This window comes from Conger conger, chromosome 1, assembly GCF_963514075.1.
Source record: "Conger conger chromosome 1, fConCon1.1, whole genome shotgun sequence".
NCBI classification, from domain to species: Eukaryota; Metazoa; Chordata; class Actinopteri; order Anguilliformes; family Congridae; genus Conger; species Conger conger.
In genome coordinates, this window is record NC_083760.1 from 10,094,191 (window position 1) to 10,116,416 (window position 22,226).

The following is a 22,226-nucleotide window of genomic DNA, read 5'->3' on the forward strand; positions in this document are numbered from 1 at the left end:
CTCCTCCTCTACCTCTCCTCCTTACAGCGTATCCTACTCTGCCGTCTGTCGTAACATTTGCTGTGCTTAAGACTTGTAATGAGGCTGATCGTACTCATTCCCTCTCCAGGATGAAATATGAGCATGTTTTAAGTTGCTTGTCGAGAGAAGCTTGTCTTACCCCGTTGGGAAAATCTTGAGATGTGTCTGTGACCTGTTTCACCACACTGGCAATATTTTTGTCTTATTCAATAGATTAAGTCTGAACATAAGACTAGAATGCTTGTTAAGACTGACTTATTGTTTTGGTTTTTGCAATCCTTTCCCCTCCTTACAGTTCTGACTGTGTGTGTGGCCCACAGGATATTATAAAGTAATACATTATTCAGATTATATGTCAGGATATGAAACAGACTGTGTCAGTTTGTATCTATGCCCAGTTCACCGATTGCTGACAGGACCAGGGAGAATATTAAAGCTATTAGACGTTTAGTGATAAAAATAAATGAGCTAACGTGCCAGCCTCGGACAAACACTTCTGCCTTTCATCTTCAGAGTGCAGGACCGCTGTTTGTTTGTTAGCTTGGCCTGCAGAGAGAAACAGAGGGAGGGGGGTAGAGAGAGAAAGAGAAGGGAACAGAGAGGGGGGGAGAAACAGGAAGAGAGAGAGGGAGAAATGGAGAGAGAGAGGGAGGAACAGGGAGAGAGAGAGATGGCAGAAAGAAACAGCTGCAGAATTGCAGTTAAAATTCTTTCTGTGATCATAGAAAGTGGGGAAATATAAACATAAATATTTTTTAATACGATTTTTGAAAGCTCCATTAAAGCTGTCGTTCAGGCAGGGAGATTATTGGCTGTTCCTCCCGCTGAGTGCCACATGCAGGAGGGAGTTCACGGTGAGGTCAGCCTCAGGCACACGTCAGCGTGAATTGGAAGAGGTCCCCTTCAATTGTCCCTTGTAACGGGACCCCCTGTTTACCCTGAGTTTCGTATTCCTGGCTACAGGGGTCGCCATGGACACCGCAGTTAACCCTGTACAGCCTGTGAGTTTTGTAAGGGCCCATTCTGGGATGGGATGGTCATAATCATCAGATTAGCTTGCATTGCCTTTGGAAATTATGTGTGAGATTGATGATGATTATCATTGAATGTGATGCAGATTAAATGGTAGAGGAAACACACTGGGATAGTTGCATTGCTTCTACCCTGCTCAGTGGTTTAAAACAGATCTGGGTAATTGTATATATTTGGGGGGTTTTTTCACTGTTTTGCAGCTTGACTACTACATAAATGTTCTGGGAACCTTAAAATTTAGGCTCCGTTATTTAGGCTTGCCACAGTGTTACTATTTTGACACCAGTGTTACCTCCCTCTAAAACACAGTTAGTAGCAGTATACTCGGTTCAAGACTTGCCCGGTGGGGTTAGAAAATCTCACTTGTCAAGCAAGCAATTACTTTAAAACATGCTAATGTTTCCTACTTGAGAGAAAAAATAACATATTGAGTTTAATCACAAGAGGGCTTGCGGTGGGCCAGCCACAGTTCAGACATTTTCAACGTTTCAACGTTTCCGCGGCGGTAACCTGTTCTCCTCCCCAGGACCACACGCGGGTTGTCAGCCCCATCATCGATGTCATCAGCCTGGACAACTTTGCCTACCTGGCGGCCTCCGCGGACCTGAGGGGGGGTGAGTGCACCGGGTGTTAGGATGTGCGTTACCGCGCCAAATTTACGGGACTGCTACAGCGGATCTGTTTCTCTTTTTCGCTGTTTCCCTGTTTCTCTGTGGCCTAGGGGCTAAGGTGCACGACTGGGTCCTGGAAGGTCGGTAGTTCAAGCCTCAGTGTGGCCGTGATAAGATCAGTGCAGCTGTTGGGCCCTTGAGCAAAGGCCCTTAACCTCCTCATTGCTCCAGGGAGGGACTGGCCCCCCGCCTGGACAAAACAACTGTCTGTCGCTTTGGATAAAAGCATCAGGTACCTGACTGTAATCTAATATCTTCCAGGGTTTGACTGGAACCTGCATTTTAAGTGGGAGCAGATTCCCATCGAGCAGAAGATGGCCCGGACAGATCCCACACAGCCCATCAGGTGATTGTACTGATTGTCCCCTCCTCCTCCTCCTCCTCATCTTCCTCCTCCTCTTCCTCACCCCTGGTGTGTCTGTGCCGTGGTTTTGGCCCGCAGGACGCCGGTCATCGCGGGCGGGATCTTCGTGATGGACAAGAGCTGGTTCAACCACCTGGGGCAGTACGACACGCACATGGACATCTGGGGCGGGGAGAACTTCGGTGAGTGGAGCAGAGAGACGCGCTCCGTCGCGCCGATCTCTCCCCGCGCCGTCCGTGCCGTGGCCGAAGCTGCCAGGTTGAGTTACCGATTTAATGCTGAAGGGCCCTTAGAAATTCAATACGCGCTGCCTGCGCACTCTCGATGCAGATCTCTGCGGGGAAAAAAATAAAGGCAACCGCATCCGTGGAATTCTGCCAAAGACGTGACATCCTGTTCCGCTCTACGAAGTCGGATGATGAAAATACGCCAGCGAGCAAAGCCAAGCCCGTTTTGGACGTGACGGCCATTGTGGCGAATTAGCAGACCACACCCGTAAGCATTTTCCATGCATTTGTCGAGTCCTACAGTTACTTGAAATGTAGCTTATTATATGTCTGTAAATCAGCCATATACGCAAACGTCATCATTTAAATTAGTCTCGGTTATGACTTGAACATTTCATAGAAAGTGGTTGAATCGCAAGCCAAAAATACAGATTTCATAAAAAAAATGAATACATAATAAAATGGAAAAAAACATATCAAAATCATGATAAACTAATCAAATTAAGTGAACCTATTCACAGCCTGTTCAGTGAGGATTTGGAACTCCTTTGCAGCAGAACTGTGGGTAATGTAGTTTCCCCTCCCATGTCCAGTCTCTGGGGTGCATTCAAACCTGATATGCACACTCGTCTAAGTTAACTGTGTGTTCTTAAGATCCGAACTGGAACAGCCTCACACACTGTTCCAGCCATGCTGAACCCAGAACGTCTCTAACGTTGAACTTTCCTGCAGCGAAACGGCAGTACGCCCACCTGTGTTGTGTTTGTATATAAATAAGCAGAAGGCTGCTGGCCAGATGGAGGAAGAAATCGTTAAAGATTCTCACAATATTAATTGTGTTCAAATCTGGTGCGCAACTCAAGATGTGGAGCTTATGCTCATTTTCTGACAGGAATTATTTTTTGATGATATATTTCTACCCAGCTGGGGGGAAAGTTCAAAATACATTTGGCATCTGGAGTTGAACAACAAACTCTTAAATTGAGCAATAAAAATTACCCCTGCTTGGCTACGAAGTTAAAAACGTTCACCCACAGATAAGACCGATCATTGCATACTAACATTAGACTGGATTCCATGATGTGATTATCACAAATAAGAAAGAAGAAATCTACACAGGAACGTTTTGTTGAGAACTGTGGATTAGGGTTCAAAATAGGGGTGGGACCGTTTAATCAAGTTTATAATGGGTACCTGCCAGCAGATTCCGATATATTTCGAAAAAACATAATGGGTGAAACAGGATCTATTTCAAAAATAATTGCCATAGTAACAGGCTAAAGTATGCTGTGCTTCCACCCCCCCGGTGCTAGCCTTTGTGCTGCCCCAGGCCAGTCTGTTCAAAGCAAGCTTTTATCTCATCAGAAAACCGCTGTCGCACGGGCTAGCCTACGCCTACGAAAATGTTCGGCGGTGCCTTTAAGCAAGTCTGCTGCCGTAAAATAGGCCGCAGGGACAAATAAATGGAAAGAAAAATAAATAAATAAAGTGTGCTTAAAGAGTAAACAGAAGGACTAATCGGTCTTTAATCATTCAGACACTATCGTAAAATGTCCCTCCGCCAGTTGTACAGTATGTTAGTGAGAGGGGTGAGTTCTTCTTCAGTGATTATATTTAAAGAGGAACAGCTCTCCCCTGTTGATGGGCAGGAGCCCTGGTTGTCATGGAAACGGCCGCAATCGCCCAGTCGAACCTCCAAGCAGCCATTTTACAAAGCAAGTTTTTCAGCGGTTTAGTTTTTTTTGTTTTGCCGAATGAACTTGTTAAATGTTACAGTGTGTTTCATTGTGTGGTGCTTTGTCCTTTGTGCCCTGTAATGTTTTATTCACAAATCCATTTTTTTTAAAAAGAGCCTATATGCGTTTGACCTTTCGCTAATTCACGTTTCTCTGTGCGCTCTCTCTTCTCACTTCCCTCTCTTGCCGGCCTCTTCCCATTTCTCCTCTCTCTCTCTCCCCCTCCCACTCTCTCTCTGTTTCTTTCTCCCACTCCCCCTCTCCCTCCCTCTCTTCATCTCGTTCTCTATCTTGCTCTCCCTCCCTCCCCCTCTTTCTTTCCTCTCCATCTCTCCCTCCCACTCTCACTCTCTCCCTCTCTCTCTTCCTCTCATTCTCTCTCTTTTACCCTCTCTCTCTCCCCCTCCCACTCTCTCTCCCTCTCTCCCTCCCACTCTCACTCTCTCCCTCTCTCTCTTCCTCTCATTCTCTCTCTTTCACCCTCTCTCTCTCTCTCTTTCCTCCCTCCCTCCCTCCCTCCCTCCACTCAGAGCTGTCGTTCAGGGTGTGGATGTGCGGGGGCAGCCTGGAGATCCTGCCCTGCAGTCGGGTGGGCCACGTCTTCAGGAAGCGCCACCCGTACGATTTCCCAGAAGGCAACGCTCTGACGTACATCAAGTGAGTGTGCCGCCTCCCGGCCCTCTGTCTCCTGCGGTCCCGTGGTCCTCCTCTGACCCTGTGTGTGTGTGTGTGTGTGTGTGTGTGTGTGTGTGTGGGTGTGTGTGGGTGTGCCTGTGTGTGTGGGTGTGCCTCTGTGTGTGTGTGTGTGTGTGTGTGTGTGGGTGTGCCTGTGTGTGTGGGTGTGCCTGTGTGTGGTGTGTGCGTGTGTCCATGTGCGTGGTGTGTGTGTCTGTATGCATGTGTGTGTGTCTGTATGTGTGTGTGTGTGTGTGTGTGTCTGTGTGTGTGTGTGTGTGTGTGTGGGTGTGTGTGTGTGGGTGTGCCTGTGTGTGTGTGTGTGTGTGGGTGTGCCTGTGTGTGGTGTGTGCGTGTGTCCATGTGTGTGGTGTGTGTGTGTGTATGCATGTGTGTGTGTGTGTGTGTGGGTGTGCCTGTGTGTGTGTGTGTGTGTGTGTGTGCCTGTGTGTGTGGGTGTGCCTGTGTGTGTGTGTGTGTGTGTGGGTGTGCCTGTGTGTGGTGTGTGCATGTGTCCATGTGTGTGGTGTGTGTGTGTGTGTGTATGCATGTGTGTGTGTGTGTGTGTGGGTGTGCCTGTGTGTGTGTGTGTGTGTGTGTGCCTGTGTGTGTGGGTGTGCCTGTGTGTGGTGTGTGCGTGTGTCCATGTGCGTGGTGTGTGTGTGTGTATGCATGTGTGTGTGTCTGTGTGTGTGTGTGTGTGTGTGTGTGTCTGTGTGTGTGTGTGTGTGTGTGTGTGTGTGTGTCTGTGTGTGTGTGTGTGTGGGTGTGTGTGTGTGTGTATGTTTGTGTGTGTGGTGTGTGTGTGTGTGTGTGTGTGTGTGTGTGTGTGTATGTGTATGTGGTGTGTGTGTATGTGTGTGTCACAGGAACACACGCAGGGCGGCGGAGGTCTGGATGGACGACTATAAACAGTACTACTACCTCGCACGGCCCTCGGCGCAGGGCAAGTCTTTTGGCAGGTGAGCCTCAAACTATCTCTCTTTCTCTCTCTCTCTCCCTTTCTCTCTCTGTCTCTCTCCCCCTCTCTCTCCCTCTCTCTCTCCCTTTCCTTCCCACTTTCCCTCTCTCTCTCAAATTCAACTGTGCTTTATTTGCATGGCAAGTAAACTTGTGTTGCAAAAGCTTTGAGATACACAAAATTACAAACAACATCAAAGACCAAGAAAGGAGAAGAAAACTACTCCTCCTCATGCACATATGGATGCAGACACACGTACACGCTCTCTCGCTCCTTCTCTCTCCCCCTCCCTCTCAAAATCAATTCAAATTCAAGTTGCCCTATTGGCAGGAAAAAACAATTTAAATATTGCCAAAGCATCAGAAGTGAATTAAAACACATCTGTACAGTAAAATTATAATGACCGTGAAGAAAAACAAGAACACAACAACAATAACAATGTTAACCTCCTGAGATCCTGCGCCCTCAAATGGGAACATTTCATTGTAGCTCCCCTGAGCTCTAAACAGTATTTCTCTTAACATAAGGGACATTCAATTATAATGAAAATTTTGACTTATGTTTTGACTGCAACATGTTTTTTGTCATCCAAAAAAAAAGTGAAATACGTGAACTTTTTTCCCCCTGGGTCTCAGATGAGTTAATGTACCCAAGTCTCTCTCCCTTTCTTCATCTTCTTCTCTCTCTCTCTCCTTCTCCCTCTCCTCCTGCCATTCTGGAATGCGAGCGGTACATTTTTTTATATCTAATTTAATCAGTGGAGAAATTTCATGCGTAAACATAAAAGTGTGTTCTCCCCACGCAGCATCTCGGACCGCCTGGCTCTCCGTCGAAAGCTGAACTGCAACTCCTTCCGCTGGTACCTGGAGAACGTGTACCCTGAGCTGAAGTGAGTACGCCTCCCACAGCCATATCACTGAAGCTGCTCAACAACCCTCTCAGCTGTGAGGTCAAAATTATGCGCCCGGTATGTTCTTAACTGACCATTCCGGCTGTGAGGTCACAAATATGCGCCTGGAATGTTCTTAACTGACCGCTCTGGCTGTGAGGTCACAAATATGCGCCTGGAATGTTCTTAACTGACCATTCCGGCTGTGAGGTCACAAATATGCGCCCGGAATGTTCTTAACTGACCATTCCAGACTTCAGAATTACAAGGCTCTAACTGACATTTTTATTAAAAATGTGTTTGTGTCATGAATGTGTTGTGTATATGGCACTAAATATGAATGTGAATTTTAGACAAAAATACCGGTTAAAAGTATGAACAAAAGCAAAACTTTAAAAGTTCTATCCGCATATAGCCCATTCCCTTTGGTATCTTTGAATCTCGATATCTCAAAAGCACTCAGAACGCAGACAGAACCTTTTAATTCCAAGGACACGCATTCTATTGCGAACCACTACCGGTAATGGAAAGCAATGGAGTTCTAGATCACTGACTTGGATTTTTTTTTTTAAACATTCCGTACAACATTCCTCTTCAAAGGGTTAACTGCGACCTGCCATGCCTGGTTATTCCGGAGGAAAACTTCCTCAGGCTTTTTATGGCACATCCCGGCCAAATTGCTGGGTTCTGAGTGCGGTAACGCACCCCAGGGTCCACAGCTGAATTCCGACTGTGCCATTGTCAAGGGAGACCGGTGGAGCGCTGCGCGATTGGCCGTTGCCGTGTCCATGGAGACGGCTGGCCGGGTATCTCTAGTATCATTGGGCAACAGCGCCACCTGTGGTCGGTCACGTGCACGGCAGGGCGACGGCTCAGCTGGGCTGCTGGACAGCAGTGTGGGAAGATGGCTTAGCCGCACTAATCTGCGCCCTCTCAAATGGCTACAAGCTGTTGTAGAATTGGAACGGGCTCCTAATTGTAAACGGACATTTTAAAATGGGGAATTTCATGCCAGCGTTATATAAACCGCTCTCTTCCCCTCCTTCTCCCTCTCTCACACGTTTTCTTCTTTTTCTTCTCTCTCTGCCTTTTCTACTTTTTTCCACTATCTTACTCTCTCCCCACCCCTCTCTACTTGCTCCTTCTCACTCTCTATCTACCCCCCCTCCATCTCCTGTCCTCTCCTCACTCCCTACCTCTGCTCTCCCTCCTCTCTCTCTCCCTTTCTCCCTCTCTCCCTCCCTCCACCCCTCTCTCCCCCTTCCTCCCTCCACCCCTCTCTCCCCCTCTCTCCCCCTTCCTCCCTCCATCCCTCTCTCTCTCTCTCCGTGCCTCTCAGGATCCCTCAGCAGGAGCCGGTGTCCAGCATGCTGAAGCAGGGCGGTTTGTGTCTGGAGTCCCATGGCACAGAGAGCCTGGGGCTGGGAGAATGCAAGGGCAGCGGCGCCCTGTGGCCCCAGTCACAGGTCAGAGCATGGCCCCCAGGGGCCACACTGTGTGTGTGTGTGTGGGTGTGTGTGTGTGTGTATGTGTGTGTGTATGCATGTGTATGTGTATGTGGGTGTGTGTTTGTGTATGTGTGCATGCATGCGTGAGTGTGTGTGTATGTGTGTGTGTGTGTGGGTATGGCTGTGTGTGTATGCATGTGTATGTGGGTGTGTGTGGGTGTGTATGTGTGTATGTGCATGTGTGTGTTGTGTGCCTGTGTGTATGTGTGAGTGTGTGTGTGTGTGTATGCTTGTGTATGTGTATGTGGGTGTGTGTGTATGTGTGTGTGTGGGTATGGGTGTGTGTGTATGCATGTGTATGTATATGTGTATGTGTGTGTTTGTGTATGTGTGCATGCATGCGTGAGTGTGTCTGTGTGTATGTGTGTGTGTGTGTTTGTGTATGGGTGTGTGTGCCTGCATGCCTGTGTGCACATGTTCATATGGTGTGGGTCTCCAGTGGATTCTGCTTCAGGGGGCTGTAGAGCTGTCTGTTTAGATCACGTGTTACCTCCCTCATGTGCTCCCTCTCCTCACCTCTCTGGCCTCAGCACACTGCTATGTATTTTCACAGAATAGTTTATTCTCACAATTCCTCTTACCGACTTCTTCTTGGCGCTAAGCGTTCACAGTCACTGCTCAATTTGTTTAATGTGTCTGTGTACGTGCGACTGCATGTCTGCGTATGTGTGAATGTGTGTGTGTGCTTGTGTGTGTGTGTGTATGCGTGTGTGTGTATAACCATGTTTACGTCTGACAAGATCATTTTGAGGGTGTCATGGCGATTGGTCCCGTCATGACCTGAAGTGGGACTGATGCTTCAGCCAATCAGAAACCACCTGTCTGTCTCTCCGCAGAAGTGGACTCTCGCTGAGCCTCTGATTCGCCAGCAGGACCTCTGTCTAGCTATCGCTGCCTTTTCATCAGGGTCAAAGGTCAGAATGGAGCCCTGCAACCCAAAAGATGGCAAACAGGTGAGCTGACCAACATTTCTGTGATCAGGAGAATGAGTGAAGATATAGTCGTATAGACCAGATGGACACGGTGAAGAGGTATACATACAAAGTTCCCCAATCAAACGTTTTATTTTGTCATGTGGGTAGCACACTGTTGCACACAGCCAGAAGGTCTTGGATTCCAATCCTGGCCGGGGCCTTTCTGTGTGGAGTTTGTCCTTGTGGGCTTCCTCCCTCAATCCAAAGACATGCAGGCTAGGCGACTTGGGGGGCTTTAACAGCTGTAAATTAGCATATTGCATTACATCATTGCCATTTTGGCAGACACTCTTATCCAGAGCGACGTACAGTTGATTAGACTAAGCAGGAGACAATCCTCCCCTGGAGCAATGCAGGGTTAAGGGCCTTGCTCAAGGGCCCAATGGCTGTGCGAATCTTATTGTGTATTCTTATTGTAGAACCACCGACCTTGCGGGTCCCAGTCATTTACCTTAACCACTACGCTACAGGCCGCCCCTATGCATATGTGCTCTGTCAGCAACCTACCCTGTGTGAATAACGGTTAAATAGCCCTGGTTGTCACACTGATTTTTCCACACCGGAATTGCATATGGCTCTCAGTGTTTTTCAGTGTATTCGTAAATTCCTCGCCTGGTTGTGCGAAAATGACAGAGCAGCAAATCAGAAGTTGCAAGATGGGGCAATTACAGAGCAGTTCCCATTGGGGACGGCAGGGGGCAGTGTAGCAGACACTGCTACAACGGAATGCGAGCGTGTTTATTTTTTAAACATGGCCGCCCTGACCCATGTCAGATAAACATGCGCTCAGGGACAGAAGCTCTGACACCGCCCCGCAAAACTGTGCTCTAGGGGAGGCCCTAGTGCGATGGTCCAGCTCCGAGAGGGGATCTCTCTTTCTCTCTCTCTCTCCCCCCTCTCCTCTCCCCTGGCTGTCCTGGGATAGTGCTGGGAACAGGCTCTCTCCGGCTGGGCCAGTTGGCCGTTCTCCCGCTGATCGGAGTGAGTGGAGCGGACTCATTCCTGGCTGGATTTGGACCGGCACCAGGGCGATCTATCATATCCCTGGGGTTAGCTCTCTAACCCAAACCATGTGCGAGATCGTCCTCAACACTCCGGAGACCCAGAGGACAAGAAAGCCATTCTCTCTCTCTCTCTTTCTTTCTCTCCCTCTCTCCCTCTCTCTTTCTCTCTCTGTTTCTTTCTCTCTGTCTCTCCCCCTTCTCCCTCACTCCCTCTCCCTCCCTCTCTTTCTCTCTCCCTCTATCCTCTCTCTTTCTCTCTCTCTTTCTCTCTCTCTCCCTCTCTCTCTTTCTCTCCCTCTCCCTCTCTCTGTTTCTTTCTCTCTCCCTCTCTCTCCCCCCCTCTCTTTCTCTCTCTCCCTCTATCCCTCTCTCTCTCTCCCTCTTTCTCTCTTGCTCTCTGTTTCTGTGGCTCCGGAGGACTCTTCCCAGCATCCCTCTCGTTCGTTTCTTTGGCATGGTTGAGGCTGCACCTTTGGCCTCTCAGATTTCGTGAGATCTGGCTCTGTTTCCCTAGTCCCTCGGGTCCCCTCACCCCCAACCCCGCATCTAAATTTAGCACTATCTTGTTCTCCCCTCTGTTCTAATAGGTCAAAAAATTGTAATGTCTAATATGAAGATGTAGCAAGTGAAACTCGCACATCTGGGTTGTGATAATGAATTGGAAGCCTGCTCCGTGTTCTGCCTGTGTAGCTGTGTCGTTGCCATGCGTCTGCCTCTACATGGCTCTTCACATGCGGCTGCTAATGGAGAAGAACCTCTTTATTAGAAGCAGACCGCGGCGTGTGTGGAGATCTGTGTGTCAGTCAGTCCGCGAGAGCAGAAAGTAACTCCGAAATCGACGGATTGTCGATTTTCTCCCCTACCTCCACACTCACCCCTGCTTCACGCCTCCTGTTTTACCCCCATTTTACCCCACCCCCCCATATACAGTACATTACTGTTATTTAGCTGACAATTTTATCCGAAGCGACTTACAGTTGATTAGACTAGACAGGAGCCAATCCCCCCCTGGAGCAGTGTGGGCTTAAGGGCTCAAGGACACCCCCCCCCCCCCCCCACCCCCCGAAAACACATTTTACCCACCCACCCCTCACCATCCCTACGTCACTCCCTCCCTCCACCCCTCTCTCCCCCTATCTGCACTGCACCCCCCCCCCATCCCCCACTAAACACCACCCCTCCTCCATGTGTTCCCACTCAGCCTGGTTTGGCCCAGTCAGGCTCTGTTGTTGTTTGAAGTTTTGCTCTGATTAATCTATCATAGGCCTGCAGGGCTTAGTCCATCACAGTTCTGCTGATTTATCGACAACACTAGCTCTCAGTGCATCTCAAAAATACAGCAGTTCCAGGAGGAAGCATCCCAATAATTTCCCATGTCCTCTGGGGAGAGGTTATTTTAGGGGCTTTTGTTTTTTGGAAGTGCAAACTTCGTAGGCCATCATAGTACGTTTTTTCCAGGAATAATTTTTCATTGTGAGCAAAACATGTCCCGTGTATTTCCACAAAATGCAATGTTGTGTATGCAGTATTGCATAAATAATAACTGCTTGAGAAGCGACCAGTGTCTGAATCACAAACACATGGACCTGGATTCAATCACATTTTGTACTTTGAAATAAAAATAAAAGTGCTCGTTCATTTCTCTCCCTTTGATGAATAGTTTGGTGAGCAAATTTTGGTTGCAGCTGAACTCGACTAAACTGCTTTTTGACTAATAAAAATCAGTCATAGTCAAGGACAAATGCTCATTCAATCCAGCCCCTGATCTTTCCTGTTTTCCTAAAAAGATATAAAATATAAGATGTCTAACAAAAGAGTTCTTTCAACTTTGCAGTCCAAAGAGAATCGTGTTTGTGCATTATGGGTCGTTATTTAGAGTTTCTGCTATGTCATAATATGACACGTTGGCCACGTTACAATAAGAGCACATGTATTGGCATTAGTTAATGGCATTAGTAATGTAGGGGCGGCCTGTAGCATAGTGGTTAAGGTAAATGACTGGGACACGCATGGTCGGTGGTTCTAGTCCCGGTGTGGCCGCAGTAAGATCCGCACAACCGTTGGGCCCTTGAGCAAAGGCCCTTAACTCTGCATTGCTCCAGGGGAGGATTGTCTCCTGCTTAGTTTAATCAACTGTATGTCACTCGGGATTCGAGCGTCTGCCAAATGCCAATAATGTAATGTAATGTAGTTGTTAAGTAAAATTAATTAATGAAGGACAAATACATGAATTAGGCATGAAATGTACTTTTCATTAGTTGCATTTGTTAACGACTAACTTATTTGTTACATGATATTTGTACATTCGCAAACCAGAGGATGAACTTATAATTAGTTAGCCATTAACAAATAGATTAACTGACTTTTTCATTCCAATATGAATTGCCAATGACTAATGTAGTTGTCAACGTGAATTAGTGATGTACAAATGCATTAACAGAGCTGTACAGATGAACTCCTCAGTAGTAGTTAGTTCACAACTACATTTGGTTCGTGGAACCTAATTGTAAAGTGGGACAGACACTTTTAAATTACGTAGAACCCCATTACTCCCATTAAGGGAGGACTCTGGGATCCAGCACATTCTTCAGGGGTTACGAAAATGACCCTGAACACCAAGACTGTGTTTTTCTCTCCCCGGTTTAAAGACCCCCCAGCACTCCACACACCGTAAAATGTTCAGTGTCAAATCAACTCCGACAGACTATCTGTCCCTTGTGTAAAATCCAGCTATGGCCAGCTTGAAATTACGAGCTGTTTCAAAATATACTGTAGCTGAGCCGGTCAAACCATGTTGAGTATAGAGCTGGTCTGAACTGGTCAACCAGCTAGCAGCTTTCTAGATATCTACAGTTGGCATACTTTGATAGAAGTAGTTCTCACTGAAACCATGTGCAAATTAAGCTCTGTGGATGTTTGTGTGTAACTGTGGCATTATATTTGGAAAGAGATGTTGGGTTGAGTTACTCGAATGTCAATTTTTCGTATTGAGCACCACAGAAATATGGATCTGTTAAAGTCTGTTGTATAAGGGTGAGCTGTAGTGGATGTCTAAAACATTTCTCAAATCTCAGTGAAACAATCTGGATGAAAAGATAGTACTCTAGGTAAATTAAAATATACCTTAATTTCATTTTTGGGTGCACTGCCCCTTTTAAGACTGTGTCCAGGCATGTACTGCTACAATGCTAAATGGTGATTTCACAGTCTTGCGGCCACGTCAGTTGTGTTCAGCATTCCTTTGTTGATTTGACACACATATCGCAGTGTGTTGTATCTGATGGTTGCCCTGTGCTTTTCTCCCAAACCCCCCACCTCCCCCTGGCAGAAGTGGAGGCCGAAAGGGCCAGCCCTGCAGCATGCGGTCAGCGGCCTGTGTCTGGACAGCCAGCCCCCTACTGGCCCCCCCGTCATCGCCCAGTGCCGACCTCAGCTCGCCAGCCAATCGTGGGAGCCGCAGCTGCTCACCTGATGTGGGGGGAGGGTGGGGGGTGGGGGGGGTGCACGTGGGGTGGGGTGTGGGCATGGGGGCGGGGGCGGGGGGCGTGCCGGATCAGCTGGTTATGCACTAGGACTCGACGGATCACAAACGCACACGGTCGCTGTCGGCAGTGGAGAGCCACGATCAGGAAGCTAATGTGGCCCGGGACTCGACGTTTTTCAAGTCATTCCTTGGACTTCCGGAGTTCCTGACGTCTGACCGAGGATCGAGAGAGGGGTTTAGGAGAAGGGGGTGGGATTGGACGTTTTTGTGCATCCTGAGATCCTCCTGAACTACGCTTGAGCTCACATCTCACGTCATGCTTCAATGTGGACATTTTTCCCCCTCGTGGTTTGTGCTAACTGTCTTCAATGGGGTTTTTTTTTCCAAACTCTTCCCTTCTTTTTGTTTGCAGTTTTATCGAAAGCTTGACCATCCGAGTAAAGTTTAGCCTCTTTGGTTGAATTGGAGGATTGGCCAGCCGGCCAGGTGGTCAGTTGATTAGTCAGCAGCCCAGACTGCATCAAAGGAAGAAGAGATCTGGGAGGTGTGAGTTGGAATGTTCCACTGTGAAGCAGGGAGAGGGGTGCTGAGGGTGAGGTTTTGGGTGAGACCATCTGAAGCACTTTCGGGTACACTCTTGTTTTTGCATGGTTATCTTATTCAAGACCACACTGAAAGGAGGAAAAGTGAAGTGTCCACAACAGAGAATGTATTTTTGTTGCTGTTGTTGTTGATGTTGTTGGTGTTGTTGTTCTTTTTTAAATGTGTAAATATTTTAAATAAAATCTAAACTGACCTGGGTTCTGAAGAATAAATAAAAGGAACATGACCTGACAATTACGGAGCTCTGCTTGTCATCATTACAAATATTAAAGCACTATTGATCCCAAAGATTCAGTTCTTGAAAACAACTTTGTGCACTGATACATTGTTTTGTTTTGTGATATCTAAATTAGTTGTCCATTCAATTCATTAAAATCTTTGCTCGCAGTAATGTTTGTGAAAGATTGTGTTCGTATCAGAGTTGCTCTTACAAACAACATATTGTCATAAAATGCCCAAATGTATGCATGTACACACTTATGCAATGCTTAATTCCCCCCTGTCCCTCTTGATGAAGGAGGAAGAGAGGGTGTAACGGGTGATACGGATAGTTGTACGGTTACAGAGGTACGGATCCTCTAGGGGATCTCGCGGTGTACGCCATCGCTATGGGAACACGATGTCACGTGACACCTTGTTTTTGGCACGGTGATGTAATATGAGGTTTCGTTCTTTTTTTTTCCCGCCATGAGTCCCCTACTGCCCTGCTGTGGCCTGCTTGGCCCCTGTAATGTTGGCTTAGGCCTCCCCGAGGCAGTATGGGGACCCAATGAAAAGAAATGACATGTTAAAATATGACATGCTGATCAGCACCAGATGATGCTGCTGCTCGGCGAGTCCCGGCCAGCCTGCTCTGCACTGTTTTGTCGCCATGGTTACGGCGGTTGGACCGGGCCCCAGTATCGCTGGTTCTTATTGGACGAGGGGGGCGATCGTGACTGCGTGACTCTTGTGGACGGAGGAAGTGAAACCGGCGTGGCGGTTCTTCCTCTCCCAGCGTTCCTGGTTCCCTCTCTGCTCTGAGCTTCCTGACGTTGCGGGCGGAAGTGTTCCTCTGCACCATGTGCAGTATATCCCAGCGGCAAGAGAAAAAGCTCAGCTACGTACAAACATTTTTGGCCTTCCTGCTCCTTGGGCCTAGATGATGCTCAGAAAACAAGAGACTCCACTGAGAGTTTAATTCACTGCAAGACTCAGGAGAAAAATCTAGACGTCAGGAAACATGTTGGAAGAAGGCGTGTTATTCTTTTTAGTTATTGGTATCATTTGTTTTCATTGTGTATCACTAGCGGCTGATATTTTATAATCTTATTCTGTTTACTCAGCTACTATCTTGGCCAGGGTTCCCTTATAAAGAGAGATTTTATCGCAATGGGACCTGCTAGTAAAATAAAGGTTGAACAAAATAAAAACAATCAGGTCTCCACACATGTTGCAGTCTATTGGTCCAGAGAAGGCTTTTCATGAAGTCACACAAATATGCATAAACCTCTGACACAAGAGTGGACTCAAGCCAGGAAAAATATTTCATTTCCTCCCTGTTTTTTGTGCTACGGAGAGTAAAAAAACAACAGTCCAAAAAAAACGACAAAAAAAGTCATTTACAGCTTTAAACACCTGCTCTAATATTTCATATCTGGCAGATTTTCTGAAACATACCCTGTGGAGTTATTAATCAAATGAATTCCATCCATGTGGATCGCATGCCTGCCAATAGTGTTCCATGCAATACAAACTATGACCACCAGGGTGAAGGCTAACCTAAGGAATGATCCATTCAATTACAAAGCCCATGCAGTACTTCAAGCATTGACGAAAATCAGTCCAGATAACCTGACATTATGACATTATGGTGGTTTTTTAAATAATTGTGTGCATAGGTTTTTTCATTCTGGTTCTTGAAATGGTTATTTATTTGATATTGGGCTCATGTAGCCACTGTTTGTGGGTAGCCACTGTTAGTGTGCCTGTGTGTTGTAAATGGTTGGCATTTATATAGCGCCTTTATGCAAAAGACTGTACAATTGATGCTTCTCATTCACACATATACTCACTCACCAATGATGATTGGCTGCCACGCAAGGCACCAACCAGCTCATCAGGAGCATTTGAGGGTTAGGTGTCTTGCTCAAGGACACTTCGACACTTCGAGTGGAGGATCGAACCAGCAACCGTCCGACTGCCAGACCACTGCTCTTACCACCTGAGCCAATGTTGCCCCCATGTTGTGGGTGAAGGGAGTAAGAGAATGGGTATACTGTTGCACGACAGCTGAACTGCAGTTTCATGGCTCTGACAGTGCCTCCATCAACTTGCTACAAAGAGGAAATAGCCAACCGCAGGCTTTATCTCCGCCCCCCCTGCAAAGACGCGCATGACATGAGGACATCAGACAACTTCCAGTTTTCTTCATGGTCACGGGCAGTGAGAAAACAGACAAAAAATTTTTTTATCATATTTATTTTAATGACCAAGCGAAAGACCTTATTTAGCGATAGCATAAACTGCATGCTGCAGTAATTTGTAATAGGATGTCACTCCTCTTATAATACCAGCACTTTGTCTTCATAACTAAGGTCACCCTGAGTGTGTCAAAGTATCCCTGAGCAAGGCACCTAACCCCCAAATGCTCCTGATGAGCAGGTCGGTGGCAGCCAATCACCGTTGCCATGTGCGTGCGTGTGTGTGAATGGGTGAATGAGAAGCATCAATTGTACAGCGCTATAAGGCACTATATCAATGCCAGCCATTCACCATTTACCATAATTTGCAGGTTGGAGTGTCAGAAGAAGGGGCCAACGATTCAGGGTGGAGTTCAGCCAATACTAAGCACAGTCATCACTGTCTCCAGCTGTACGAAAGTGTGGAGCAGAGCGGGACTTGGATCTCTTCCACTGGCACTCAGAGGAGACATAGAGAGTCACATGGAAGAAGATATACAGTATATCTGCTTTTTTTTCCCGGGCTGTTGAACTTGTGACCAAAAAAAGGACCAGAAATTTTGGTCCTTTGATCAGGGAAAATAAAGAAAAAAACACAATTTTTGTATGAATGACCAAGGTCTGCATGTGTGTATCAGCGGAACAGAATAATAACTGCTATGCGTATTTTTAGAAGCCACAATATTGCAGTTCATGCTGTTTTTAAAACATGTGAAATAAAAGTTTGTCCCAAACAGTATGTGGCATTTTTAAGATCACAGTCCAGTGTTTCAGAACTGTTTCTGGGAGAAAAGGAATTTGACTACTTCTCTACTCTACCCCGGTCCTGGAATAATCTCCAGTCAAAGCTCCAGCTTGACCACTTCATTCCTCTAAATCCATTCAAACAAAATATTTACAGTCTTATGCAAGATGCGTGCTCATGTCACTGATGTAGACGGTGGCTTAAGATATTCTATTGCACTTCATTTGACTACTTTTATATTTCTTTACTTTTGGATTTTGGACAGGCCTCTCTTGGAAAAGAGATTTTGAATCTCAATGGGGCTTCCTGGTTGAAAAATAAATTATTTAATTAATAAAACATGCTAATCTGTCCCCCGGGAAGAATTGGCTGAAGAACCTGCCAGAGTCAGTGTTTACAGAGGCATCACAGTGTTAAACGTGATAGTCCCGGGCACTGCTTCTTTTCCGATGCACTGCACTGCTTCTCTTTTCAGACAGTCCGAAGAGGGAAGTGATTGGCAAAACGAACACAACGCAACATCTCAGTTTCACAATGTAGATCTTCAGCTCTGGAGCAATCGGTCTTTCATCAGAGCCCCCAACCCCCCCTCCCCACGGCCTGTTCCCCATTTTCCCAGCCTCTTCGTTTCTTTTCAGCACTTCCTGGAAATGTCCTCTCCTCTCCCCTCCAGGCCTGTTGTTCCACTCTGAACTCTGTATATTTGCCCGGTACCCTGTAGGAAAAGGGCAGGAGAGGTGTTCTTTCAACAACAGAAATACAGAGGACAGCATCTCTGGGCTGTAAGAGCCGTATGATCTTTCACACATACACACACACACACATACAGAGAGAAAGAGAGAGAGAGAGAGACTTAACGAGCACTTACAGCAGTGCAATTACAGAAATGCATGTGTCCCTTACAGATCCTGACAGACAGCGTTGCATGCCTGAAGGCTGGTTCATATCGCGGTGACATTCGGTTTATACTTCATAAATTCAATATATTTAAAAAGAAACATCGACTGTAGACAATGTTGGGTGAGGTTAGAACGTTCATGAACATTCTGTGATTTCAGTCGAGCTACAGAGTAGGCCTATAAACCAGTCTCAAGAGTTGATGTACAGTTTGCGGTACATCCTGATCTCTCAAATATCCAGGACTGTTTGTGTAAATCTGCAAAGAGGGAGAACGTGAGATAACAACAGACACTTCACCAGAGATAAAGGGAGTGGGGAGTGCACAACAGGCTAGACAACCTCGTCAAGTGAGCAGCTCTTATGGTATCCGCAGCGTATCGGAATTCCGGGAATGCGGTAGATCTCCGGGTCGGCAGCTCCGGATCCATCCTCACGCCGAGCTATGCCCGGAATGCCGGCTGCTGATTGGCTCCTCGGCGGGTCAATTATTCATCAGAGTCAAAGCGGGGATACGGTGTCATTTCAATCTGACACCACTCAGACCAGTGCAAATAGTCAGCACTTTAAAAGAGGCACTTCAGTGGGAACACACAGGCAGCACAGTACTGCGGTCTGCATTGTCTGCCTTTGTTGCTCTGGTCTTGGGGCTTTCAGTGCTTAACTTCCCTGCACTTATTTGGTGATCCACCTGGTAGCATGGAGACAAATGTGAAAGCTATTTAACGAATGGTCACACTGACGGCAACACACAACTAATGGTTTGCCGGGCATAGTGGGGGCTTATTAGTGTATCAGGAAAACCGTACCATATTGTTATATTTTTCAGAGTTCTTACACTTCCAAACAGTATACATGTTTTACATAATGTGTGTGCTGCTTTGAAATAAAGAACATATCTGGTTAAAAGTGTTTCATGCTGTGTTTGTATCACAGATTTGTCAGTGCAGTTTGCTTCAGTTTGGTCATGAAATTTCACACTGATAAATACATAAGGAGAGCACTCAAAAGACACATTTCTCTCCTGTAAATATGTTAAGACGATAGTCTTGGGGGAAATGCACTCTTATTATCTTATACCAGCACTGTCCAACATAGCAATAAGGCCGCCCAGTAAGCTTGTATTTATTACAGCAGTGGTTTCCAAGAGTTCATATTGCGAGGCAGACTAAAATGACTACCCTGGGGCTAAAGCAGTTTTGATCTCCGATGCTTTTTTTTTTTTGACCAGATTGCTGACTGGAGGCATTGGTGGGTTGTATAGATTTTTATTCATTTGCTATTTGTAAAATATGCTGAACGTCAGTTTTTTTTGGCTGCTTTTTTCTAACTCATGACAAAGCAAGTGAGTCTTGTGCAAGATGTTCCCAAACCTGTTATTTTGGGCCTGTAAATGCACTGAATGGAACTTGACAGCAAGGGTGGAAATGTAAACTACTATCGAATGCTTATTGGATAGATGGTTGTTTTCTAGTGGAACAGGGCGGAACCTTATAACTAGCTTCAGTACATTGCAAAACAACCGGTTGGGTCTCCCGCGAATCGGCCTGACTGTCAAGTGCACTCACCAATCGAAACCCAGAATTTCCCCTTACATGGAATGCGGTTTCCAATGGATTGAACGAGAGGTGGTCCGTTGCTAGGGGCGATGTTAGGTTGAACCGGGCGACTGGCATAGTGAAGGGAGCAGGTGAACAGACGAGAAACATTCGGCAACGCGACGGAGGGGGCAGTGCGCTTTTCGGTCCTCTTTAGGACTTCCTTGGAATTTAAATTATTTGGCCACTCGAGTGACCAGACTAGTGAGTGATTCGTGGTTCATTCGGCAAGCTACGATCTCTTCCCCGCCCTGGAGCTGCTGTGAAGGTAAGCTGTTATGTTTTAGCTAACGTTGTTAGCCTGCTATGTTCGTAACGTTCGCTGTACCTCGCTATTCCTTTTGAGGGTGGCTGCTAATGTTAGCTCTGGCTCGTGAAAGAAAACGCAGGATGGGTGAGGGTATCGCTAGCTAGCTAGTCGGGCTAATGCGTTAGCCAAGGATGTGCCCGGCTAATTAGCAGCTACCTTGCTATGTTGCGTTAGTATAGGCACGGCCGCAACTGCACTTTATTTAGCCAGTAAGCTAAGCGGTATCGCGTTTATACGGTTACACATTAAACGTCACCTAGCGCCGTTTAGTTGTCTCACGTTAGCTGTGCTATCATGTTACCATTAGGAAGCTAGCCAGCGCATTCGGTGTGTTCACTTGGCTTATCGTTCGCTAGACTAGTTAACTGCCTTCTCACACTAAAGTCACAACCCTTACTAGCCTGGCTTATTACTGCCTAGCGCTATCAGAATGACATAATTAAAGAATTTAATCGTTGATGATACGTTGGGTAGCAAGCAAGTTTAAAGATGTAACGTTATTTCAACGTTCACTGCTCTTTACAGTTTGTTTACGATCAGCATGTATAAATCTGATGGCTGATGGTGGCTAGTTACTATTAGTTCTCAAGTTTAATTGGTAACATCAGTGTCAGCTAGCTTGTCAACTAGCTAACCAGTGAGTCAATATTTACTGGCTAGTGCAACATGGCTAATGTAATGGTAAAAGTAGAAATCTTGGTAGCTTTATTTGGACAGAGAATGTCGGGGCCCTAATTAAAGTGTGTTCTGTACTATTTGGCCGAAGGGAGTAACATGTAATGTCATAGAAAATAGTTAGTTAGCAAGCTAGTTAGTCTATACTTGTCAAGGATACATTACATAGCAAAATCGCAGACGACGGCTATGTTTGTTGTGTAGCGAACGTTTTCTGTGTGTAGTTGGCCGGCTAGTAAGATGGATATCAAGTCACTTCCGATAGTCCACACCTGTCTTGGCACAGGCTTTACCCTGGAATTTACAAAAAGCTATTTCCATTCAGTTGATTCCAAAGTCCAGACACTGTAACGGGTTTCTTCTAGCAGAGTAGCGATAGGTTGAAATGGGATTCTGGTGTTTACCCAACCCTGATCACGTAAATGAGCCAACTAGTGATTTGCCTGCTCTGGGCCATAAGCTTCCTCCTTTGAAACCCCTCATTGCTAGTAAGTAATGAAACTATCCGTATTCACCTGCTTCGACGTCACCCAATGGGTGGCCGTGCAGTGATGTAACCTGACACCCATGCGACATGTTGCATTGCTGTCCTCTACTCACTGTGTGTTGCAATAGAACTTGGTGGCTTTGTTGAGGGAGACATGTTAGTAGTTATTCCTGTATGTGGCTTCCCGGAGCTTACTGGTCTCGTGTTCTCACGGCTGGAATGTACCGAATGTTTTTTTTTGACATCCCGTTTAGCTAGTTGATTTCTAAAATCTGTAAAAATACTTTTCCGGGGAATGGTTAAACCTTCGAAAGAAATTATAAATAAGGAAATGAATATCTCTTTCGTTTGAGTGAACAACGAATTTGCACTGGGAAATGAGAAATTATAGGCCTTCCGTGGCAGTTACTAGCCGTCACCGTTTCCTAATGGAAGGGTTTTTGATGAGTGCAATTCAGTGGAATGCATGGGTTGACAAACTCGACCTTTTTTATTGACGGTTAACCATTAACACAGCAGAAATCTATTTCGCTATCTCTGTCTTGATGGAGTTTTTTTTGTTGTTGTTGTGCGTTTCTGTTTTTAGCAACTAAGTAAATGCTAATGCCCCTCCAGTGTGCACAACTCACTGCTCAGCTGTGGGCCAGCTTTAGGCCATAGTTTGGCTTGAATGTCCTATTCCTGGGTCTTTCTGATTGGGCCCGATTGTGGTGTGAAAGCCATGGGTAGCGTGTGTGGAGCAGAGCTGAAATGGGCTGTGCTGAAATGCTGTGGGGCCTGTTTTGGGGGGAGCCCCCCTATAGCCCCCCTATAGAAGGCTGTATGCTTTACAGTGTGAAGACCCAGAGATGAAGCCACTCTGCTAGACTGCGGGGAGGTCTGCTCGGGCCCGTTCCCCTGTAGCCGCAGTGTGGTGGTGGCGGA

At 46.5% G+C, this 22,226-nt stretch overlaps 2 protein-coding genes across 5 annotated transcripts in view; both read left to right on the forward strand.

The window, feature by feature from the left end:
* Positions 1-13,534, forward strand: part of galnt16 (UDP-N-acetyl-alpha-D-galactosamine:polypeptide N-acetylgalactosaminyltransferase 16) — a 36,429-nt gene extending 22,895 nt beyond the window's left edge. The window contains exons 7-15 of the mRNA XM_061249618.1: positions 1,580-1,667; positions 1,986-2,070; positions 2,167-2,270; positions 4,582-4,708; positions 5,596-5,688; positions 6,493-6,576; positions 7,916-8,042; positions 8,921-9,037; positions 13,391-13,534. Of these exons, the coding sequence (XP_061105602.1) occupies positions 1,580-1,667; positions 1,986-2,070; positions 2,167-2,270; positions 4,582-4,708; positions 5,596-5,688; positions 6,493-6,576; positions 7,916-8,042; positions 8,921-9,037; positions 13,391-13,534 (969 nt within the window). The remainder of the gene's footprint in view (positions 1-1,579; positions 1,668-1,985; positions 2,071-2,166; positions 2,271-4,581; positions 4,709-5,595; positions 5,689-6,492; positions 6,577-7,915; positions 8,043-8,920; positions 9,038-13,390) is intronic.
* A 6,153-nt stretch (positions 13,535-19,687) lies between these two features.
* Positions 19,688-22,226, forward strand: part of numb (NUMB endocytic adaptor protein) — a 53,878-nt gene continuing 51,339 nt past the window's right edge. For 2 of the 4 annotated variants that reach the window (XM_061249579.1, XM_061249594.1), the window contains exon 1: positions 19,690-20,098. The gene's annotated coding sequence lies outside the window, so the exon portion shown is untranslated. Of the gene's footprint in view, positions 20,099-22,226 lie in introns of all 4 variants that reach the window. The other 2 variants (XM_061249607.1, XM_061249599.1) reach the window with 2 other exon arrangements.